The sequence below is a fragment of the Echinops telfairi genome, unplaced genomic scaffold (assembly GCF_000313985.2).
Source record: "Echinops telfairi isolate 266 unplaced genomic scaffold, ASM31398v2 ScPeMD7_7468;HRSCAF=8506_0, whole genome shotgun sequence".
Taxonomy (NCBI): Eukaryota; Metazoa; Chordata; class Mammalia; order Afrosoricida; family Tenrecidae; genus Echinops; species Echinops telfairi.
In genome coordinates this window covers 68,700,946-68,709,846 of record NW_022111369.1, presented here as the reverse complement: position 1 = coordinate 68,709,846, position 8,901 = coordinate 68,700,946, and the positions used below count along the sequence as shown (strand labels likewise).

Here is an 8,901-nt window from a genome sequence, read left to right as displayed (position 1 = left end):
CAATCTCCCCACAGAGGGGCCACAGGGAAGGGATGAGTCAGCAAGGTGCAGTAAAGCATCGATGAAACACACTACAGTCCTCTGGCTCCTTGAGGCTTCCTCCCCCCCCCACTATCATGACTCCAGTGCTGCTTCTCAATGCAGACTAGACTGGAACATAGACACAGGGATAGAAAGGGGTGGGAGGTCACGACACACAGAATCCAGGAACAGGAGTGGGAATAACGATACCTGAAGGGTAGAGGGAAGAGGGCGAGAGGAAGGCAGAAAGGGAGAACCGATCGCAAGGATGTACACATAACCATACACTCCTCTCTAGGGGGAAGAACAACAGAAAACATGGGGGAAGGGAGACAGCGGTCAGTGTGAAAGATGAAAATAATAACAATGTACAATCTATCGGTGGGTTATGAGGGTGGAGGGGAGAATGGGGAATGAAAAGAGCTGATACCAAGGGCTCAATAGAAAGTAAATGTCTAGAAAATAATAAAGGCAACATATGTACAAACATGCCTGATTCAGTTGACGAATGGATTGTGCTAAGATTTGTATGTGCTCCCAATAAAATGATTAAAAAATGAAACTACTTGATATTGACTTAATCGATAAAAGCTATACATACTATGAAGAAGCACCAATGATCAACTGCTACTTCACAATCAGGGTGCCAAGTCAAGAAGCAAAGTGTTGGGAACATTTTAAACCTTATGTAAAATCTTCAACTAAAATACACACTTAGGGTAAAACTGGACATTTATATCATGACCAAAAGATCTGTATATACAATTTATTGTGGTTTTTGGGTGTCCTCGAATTGATTCTGAATGACAGCAACTCTTGTGACACAGTAGAAGTGCCCCAAAGGGTTTTCTAGTCTTTCTCCTGTGTTACTGCAGGGGGTTTAAATGGCCAACGATTCGTTTAGCAGATGAGAACTTAATCATTGTGTGTCCAGCGCTCCTTGTATATTAGTTACAATTGGTAAAATGTCAAACTTGTCACTCATAAATCCCCAGGCTAAACTATACCACAGACACTCTTTAATTGTCAACAATATGCATAATCAGAATATTAATTATATAATAGTATGAATAGTATTGAATATCAGGTAAGAAATAGCCCCTTCGTATTGTTTCCTTGTGACTATTTCTGCTTAATTTTCATAATTCATTACATTTGACTCTCTTGTTTTGGTCATATTTGTCAGGGAATATGTTGATTGAATCTGCTATTTTGATTTATATCTTATTGCCCATCTCTTTTCAAACGAAGGGTACATTTGTTTTGTTCTATCGGACAGTTTTTGCTGAGATACTCACCATCTTTCGTCAAGGCTCCCCATCCAGTCACAAAGGCTGTAGTCTTAGGCAAGATGGGAAAGTCAGCATCTGGGAGACAGACTCTGTGCACATCATCAGAAAATATGACCGGAGATGCAAGCCTCACCACCGCGATGTCGTCTTCATGCTTATGGGCAGCATAGTTTTCATGAATGATAATCGACTGTACATTTCTTCTCATCAGGGAAGGACTTAGGGTTGTTCCAAAACTAACCATCCACAGTTTGGGGTTTTTGTAACTGATCATAGATTAAAAGGATTATAGTTGGTTTGTTTCTGATCTAAAGTTGCCTGGAATTCTACATGAGCACAGGGCATAAAGGTGGGAGAAGGGCAAATTTTGAAGTCATGATTAGTTGGGACCCTCCCACCATATTTGAAACTTCCCTTAAGACAGTTTTGCTTTCTTCAAGCTGATAACAAAACTTTTGGCTAAAAGAGCTTAAATTCCTCTCTCTGGCAGGCAAGTTGGCAATTTTAAAAAGAAACAATTTGTAACTGTTTTATAAAAGTAATGTAGATCAGTTAAAGAAATATTCATAAATAAATTTGCTATGTATACTCATATATTTATGCCACCACTCATACGCACTCATACCCATACACTTCTTTAAATGTACATATTGCTATGTAGACAGACAGTAGATAGATAGAGAAAGTGGAGGACAGATAGATACACTGGAGCCATAGTTCATAAGTCACTTTCTCTTTCATTTTTACTTAGAATTTTATCTAGAAAAGTTTTCCATTTTAAAGAAATATCAATATTATTGTATCATTTTATTATTTCTGAATGGCTTATATGTTAAATCTTTGAAAAGTACATGCTACCTCCAAAAATTACAGTGCCCAAAACATTCATATTAGATAGCCAGATACATTTTTTGTAAGTAGGAATATTATTTACAGAGCTAAAAAAAATCTGCAATATATCTCAAGATAAGTAGTGAGTATGTTCAAATTTTGATAGTGGTGGCTTGTTTTACTCTAAAATTTAGAAGGTTTGGGAATATAATTTTGGTTAGAACTGAAGATACTCTAATTCTTTCCACTATTACTCTGTAATTGTTGCTTCCTCCTAAGCCTACTGAGTAATCACAGAAATGATAGGGGAGGCTTCAGACGTTCTTGAAGATCCCTGGAAGCACAATGGTCAAGGTCCTTGGCTACTAACTGAAAGATTTGATATTTTGAACTGACCTAGCTGCTCTGGAGGAGAAAAGACCTGCCCATCTGCTTCCATACAGTTGGGTAATTCTACCCTGTCACATGGATCAGTATGACCTGCAATCTACCAAAGGGCACACAGAAGCTATACGTGGGAGTCCCTGAGTGGTGCAACAGTTAACATGCTAGGTTGCTAAAGCTGTGCTTAGTTGCTAAATACACGCCCACACAGAGGTGCCTCAGAATAAAGGCCTAGTGATCTACTCCTAACCACTAAAACCCCTGTGGGGCATAGTTCTACTCTGATACACAGAATCGACTCTACAGTACCCAGCTCAGAAATTGATGAAGGAAATGAAAAGAAGGTAAGAATTACAGGATGTGAAGCTGAAAGAAGTGGAATTAGCAGTCTTTTTAGTGGACTTACGTGTCAAAGCAATGAGCGGCAGATAGGAGCCACTCCTTGCTGATCAAAGTTGCTCCACAGAAATGAATCCCACCTATTTGCAGGCTGGCCTGCCATGGCCAAGCGGCTTTGTCTGCCTCATACCCAGGGTAAATCCTCTCCATGGAGGAGGATGGGGACTCCCTCCCTACACCGCAGCCTGTCGGGAGATAGAATGGCCAGTTTTAGAGACATCTAGTGGTGTATGGATATGTTTGGGATGAAATTAGGAACACAGTCTTTTGTTGGTGTACCTTGCTCACAAGGAAGGTTAATTTCCTGTAATGTTAATTTTGGTGAACTACAGCAATGACTATTCACACTGAAAAGGGACAAACATTATTTTAAGACACAAATGTTTATAAAGCACCTTCCCTGATGATGCGTTTAATGCAATTTCATGTGAACTTCCCCCCCCACGCCCAATATTTTTCTGGGACAGCATTTATGTCCAAGTTCAAATATTAAAGTTGGTGGGCATATGTTAATTTTAAGAACAATTTTCTACGTTCAGAAATAAGAAAAAGAAATTGTGAAAGAAGTCATCAGGAACCCTTTGAGGCAAAGTATTAAACATTTCCAACAAATCCTTAAACATACTGCCAATTATTAGTAGAATTTATTTCCCTTGAGAAAAATTAAATCACTCATTTACTTTTGAAAAATATTAAATGTGAGGATAAAGTCTAAAAAAAGTGTTTTGAATTTTCTTCTTGGATTTCTAAGCATCTCAGTAATATTCTTAGACTTACCGCTGTTCAGAACATGCTCTGCTTGGAGTTCATTCATCTCTAGGAGAAAAAAATATGATTTTTTCATCAAAGAAACATTTTCAGTATGATTTAAAATGTTACACATACATACATTGATGCTTCTTATTGGGAGGAACTGAAATAGTCAGGAAAATCTTACTTTAAAGGCAGAATAAAATTCTACATACAAGATAGCCATCCAACTAAAGCAAACTCTTCTTTCTGATGGGTTTTGGACTCTCCGGGGTTCCTGGTTCATGATTAGAAAAGCACTGACCCAGAGAAGGGCTTTGCTTGCCATGTCGGAGAACTGCATCTAGTAAGTGAAGTGCCACACTACTCTATGGAAATATAACTTAAAACAGAGGGACATGTAGGATCAGTTTTACAGAAGAACTAGGATATATTTGGAGATGGTTTACTTTTGACTTCATTTTTACAGTGTTGTTATGATTATGACTTTGAAAAAACCCTGAAATCCTGACTTCTAGACATGGTCGCCATGTGGTCCCTGTGGAATGGAATGGAAGCCCACTACTGCAATATGAAATTCTCAACAAGTATTACCCGTGGCTGTGTCTCTATAAAGGTAAGTCAAGGAAAGTGTGACCAGTGGTTGTTCCTCAAAGCTATTCGAATCATTCCTAATGGTTGATAATATATTGAGCAACCTAGATGCAAATTTGTTAACATGAAAGTGCTAGATATTTTTCTATCTTGCAATTAAAGAATCACTTAATTTAAGTCATACTATATGTTTAAGGTGTAAGAGAATATACCCTTTAGAATTAGGCTTCACCAATAAGAATAGAAATCTTCTAATGGCTTCCTTGACTTTTGAAACAATGCAAACTTTTTTTCTAGTTCTAGTAACCTGGTTTTATTTGTGTCTTTGATGTCATTTTGAACTTCTCTTCTTATCTAGTACTTGATGGTCACTATGCTTGTGGTCTGTGCTACAGCTCTCCCCTCTGCCAGACATGTCCATCCACTGGCCTTTGCAAGGTTGGTCATTCAGAGCTCAGTTTTAAAAGTCTTTCCTCAGAGACGCCTTCTCTGACAACTTCATCAAATTAGGGCCCGCTATCTATTTTCTTCCTCAGACTCATAGTGTATCCACAAAACCCTTTGTTTAACATCATACTTAATGATGAAGTCTGACGGCTCTCCTCCTATGATCAAGAATGTCCACTGTCGCCACTCAAGTTTAAAATAGGACTGCAAGGTCTAGTCAGTGCAATAAGACAGGAAAAAGTAAATTAAATGCCTATAGATCAAAAAGAAAGAAGTAAAACTGTCTCTGTTTACAGAGCTAATTGTCTACATGGAAAACACGTAATCTACAATAACAACACACAACAATTAATTGATTTTCTGTACATTAGTATTACATATGGAAACCAAGACTTAAAGATAAAATGATAATTATAATCACTCCAAAGTAAATGAATTACATAAATAAATGGTATAAAAATGCACAGGTTTTGTACCCTGAAAATTAAAATATGCTGATAAAAGAAATCAAGGAATCATAAGTGATGAAAGAAATCATAAGTAATTGAAGATATATATTAAGTTTATGGCTTGAAAAATTCAATATTGTAAAGATGTCAATTGTCCCCAAACTGATCTACAGGTTTATGGAAATCCCAATAAAGAATAAACAGGAATGTTAAGGATTATGCTATAGCTTCAGTAAGATAGTGTGTCACTAGAAGAGAGACATAGATCAATGGAATAGAACAGAAAGATCATAAGTAGACCCTCAGCAACATGTTAATTTTTTTAATCAAGTACAAGAGTAAGATAATAGTGCTGGAGCCATTGAGCACTCACTCAAAAAAAAAAATAAATCTAAACTTCCTGCCATCAACGTTCCCTCATAGGGAACCTTTAGGTGAGGGTGTAACTGCCTCTGTGGGTTCCTGAGAAAGTTAACTTGATAGTGTAGGAATCTTTTTCTCCCACAGAACTGCTGGTGGTTTTGAATTGCGGACCTTGCAGTTAACAGCTCAGTGCATAACCACTATGCTACCAGGGCTCCTTGACATTACTATTTTGGCAGCAGGACAGAGGAGAGAGGGGAGTGGGGCAGGGATCATCTACCCAATTCTCACACTTCATATAAAAATTAACTCAAAACGAATCACAGACCCAAATGTTGTCATTAGGTACCATTGAGTCAGTTCAGACCCATAGGGACCCAGGCACAACAGAAGGAAGCATGCTCCTTCCTGCACCATCCTCTTAATCGTTCCTCTGTTTGAGCCCATTGTTGCAGCCACTGTGCCAATCCGTCTGCTTGGGGGTCTTCCGTCTGCTTGGGGGTCTTCCTCTTGGTCCCCGTTCCTCTACTGTACCAAGCATGACGTTCTGCTGCAAGAACTGGTCTCTTCTGACAACATGTCCAAAGTATATCAAACAAAGTCTCCCAATCTTTGCCTCTAAGGAACATTCTGGTTGTATTTCTTCCAAGACAAAATTTTTATTTTTGATCTTTCAGTAGTCCATGGTTTTTTTTAATCAATCTTCTTCATCAGCACCCCAGTTCAAATGCATCAATTCTTCTTCTGTCTTCCTTGTTCAATGTCCAACTTTCACATTCCGATGAGGAAGTTGAAAACACCTTGCGTCAGGCACACCTTCGTTCTCAAAGTAACATCCTGCTTTTCCATACTCTAAAGAGGTGTTGTGATTTACCCCGTGTGACATGTCTTCTGATCTCTTGACTGGTGCTTCTAGGAGCATTGATTGTGGATGGTGACTGTGGATCGACAGAGGATGAAATCCTCGACAACGTCAATCTTTTCTCCATTTAACATGGAACGCCACCGAAAACTGTTCACTCTGGGTGACTCTGCTGGATTTTGGAATACCGATGACAGACCCTCTGTATCAGAGCAGCACAAAGCTCCACAGTAGGACAGACTGAAAGACAAGTGATGGGCGGTCTTAAATGTATAGACTTAAGTGATATGACTAGGGGAGTACATGGGAGGAAGTAATGGAGACCTAGCACTGGGCAAAGACTTCTACACAACCCCAAAACATGCCACAACAGAAAATATTGCTTAGTTAGATCTCATCAAATTCAGCCCTGTGAAAGATCCTGGTCAAGAAATTCAAACCTCTTACTTGCACGTGATAGAAAGTCTTTTGTAAAATTAGCATGTTCTGTTGGGTCACCTTTCTTTGTAGAAACATGGATCTCTCCAGTCCGTCAGGCAGCTGTTTTCCTATTTTCTAGGCAGAGAAGGGTGAGTGGCTTAGTGCTTCATCAGCTGTTCAAATACTTCACTTAGAATCCTGTCAATTCCTCATAGTAAATAGTGGAAAATGCCTGCTTGTACCAAAATCATATCTGTGTCCTGTAGATTGTGCTTCTTATGTCAATTGCCTTTCTACATTCTGGCTTCAGATCAGGGCAAATTGACAGGAAAGAATGTAATGTTTGGTAAAGCAAGGAAAAATTAGTGTTTTCTGGAATTAAATTAATAAATATATAAATTGTAACGCTGGACTCAAGCATACTAATGATCACATTGCTGGTACGGGACAGGGCAATGTTTTAGTGTTATAACTAAGACTGTTGTGAGCAGGTGACAACTCTACAGCGGTTAACAACATTACAGGATGAAGATCCATCCTACACTCTGATCATTGTTCTTAGGTGCTGGGGAATCAGTTCCAGCCCACAGTGACCCTGTGCACAACGGAACAAAATACTGTCCGCTCCTACTCCACGTTCACAGTACTTTCTGTGCTTGAACCCAGTGTGGCAGGCCCCGTGTCAATCCATCTCATCGAGGGTCTTCCAATTTTGCTCTGCCATTGCACTTTCAAACATAGTGTCCTTCTCCATGAATAGGTCTCTCCTAACAACACACCGTCCTTCCTTTGCTGGCTATCCTTGTTCCAAGACAGATCTGCTTGTCCATTTGTCAGTCCATGGTGCTTTCAATATTTTTCACCAGAATCATAACTCAAATGTCTCAATTCTTTTTCAATCTTCTTTAATCAATGCCCAACTTTCACATACAGATAAAGAGATTGAAAATCCTATAGCTTGGGTTAGGTAAACGTTTGTCCTCAAAGGAAACTCCCAGATTTTCGACACTCTAAAGAGGTTTTGTGTAGCAGATTTACCCAATGCAGTGTGGATTTTGATCTCTTGACTGGAGCTTCCATGAACATTGATTGCAGGTACAAGCAAGACAAATTCCTTGACTACTTCCATCTTTTCTCCATTTATCATGTGGTCCAGGTTTGAGAATTTGGTCTTTTTTACATTGAATTGTAATCCATAATGAAGGCTACAATCATTGATCTTCCTCAGCAAGTGATTCAAGTCCTTCTCATTGTCAACAAGCAAAACTTTGTCATCTGCATATTGCAAGATTTTAATAAGCCTTTCTCAAATCCTGATACCACATTATTCTTATTCACATAACTCATCTTTTCTGATTATTTGCTTAGCATACACATTGAATAAGTATGGTGAGAAGACATAATCCAGATGCACACCTTTCTTGATTTTAAATCATGCAGTATTCCATGGTTCTGTTGGAAGAACTACCTCTTGATCCATCTATAGGTTCCACATGAGCACAATGAAGAGTTATCTAATTCCTATGCTTATAGTTGGTTGTGATCTACACAGTCAGATCCCTGCATAGTCAATAAAGCACAAGTAAACAACTCTCTGGCATTCTCTGCTTTTAGACAAGATCCGGCTGAACTTGTGGTTAGCAGCTCAATACTTAACCCACTACACCACCAGAACCCCTCAAAAATGTAACAAGGGAGAAAAATAATATTTCTTGCCTCTCAAATATGGCAACGAAGTATCTATCTTTAAAAAGCTTTCATCTGATTTCGTCTTCTGATCCAAAATATAAGCAACTTGCTCTTTTATTGTGCCTGGATTATTAGAAGGAAACTGAAATTTAAGCAATACATCTGTTTTCAAACCATCATTACTTGACCTGAAAAACAAAATATGAGTGTCGATGAGTTCATAGCTTCAGTAATTATTATTTTACTTATAGAAGGTATTGCTCAAATATGAGTTATATCTTGAAAAACTGTAACAAAAATGGTTCATAAACTTTAATATTATGACATTTCCCTTCATATATTTAGCAGAACCAACTGAAAGCTTAAAATCTTTTTACAGGTGTAAAAGTGGTACAGTGTT

At 38.5% G+C, this 8,901-nt stretch overlaps 1 protein-coding gene across 1 annotated transcript in view; it reads right to left on the bottom strand.

Moving 5' to 3' along the window:
• The window catches only part of LOC101641422 (transmembrane protease serine 11G-like), a 62,959-nt gene that overhangs the window by 5,992 nt on the left and 48,066 nt on the right, over nt 1-8,901 (bottom strand). The window contains exons 5-8 of the mRNA XM_045284063.1: nt 8,529-8,725; nt 3,705-3,743; nt 2,935-3,112; nt 1,320-1,579 (exon numbers count right to left, since the gene is read on the bottom strand). Of these exons, the coding sequence (XP_045139998.1) occupies nt 1,320-1,579; nt 2,935-3,112; nt 3,705-3,743; nt 8,529-8,725 (674 nt within the window). The remainder of the gene's footprint in view (nt 1-1,319; nt 1,580-2,934; nt 3,113-3,704; nt 3,744-8,528; nt 8,726-8,901) is intronic.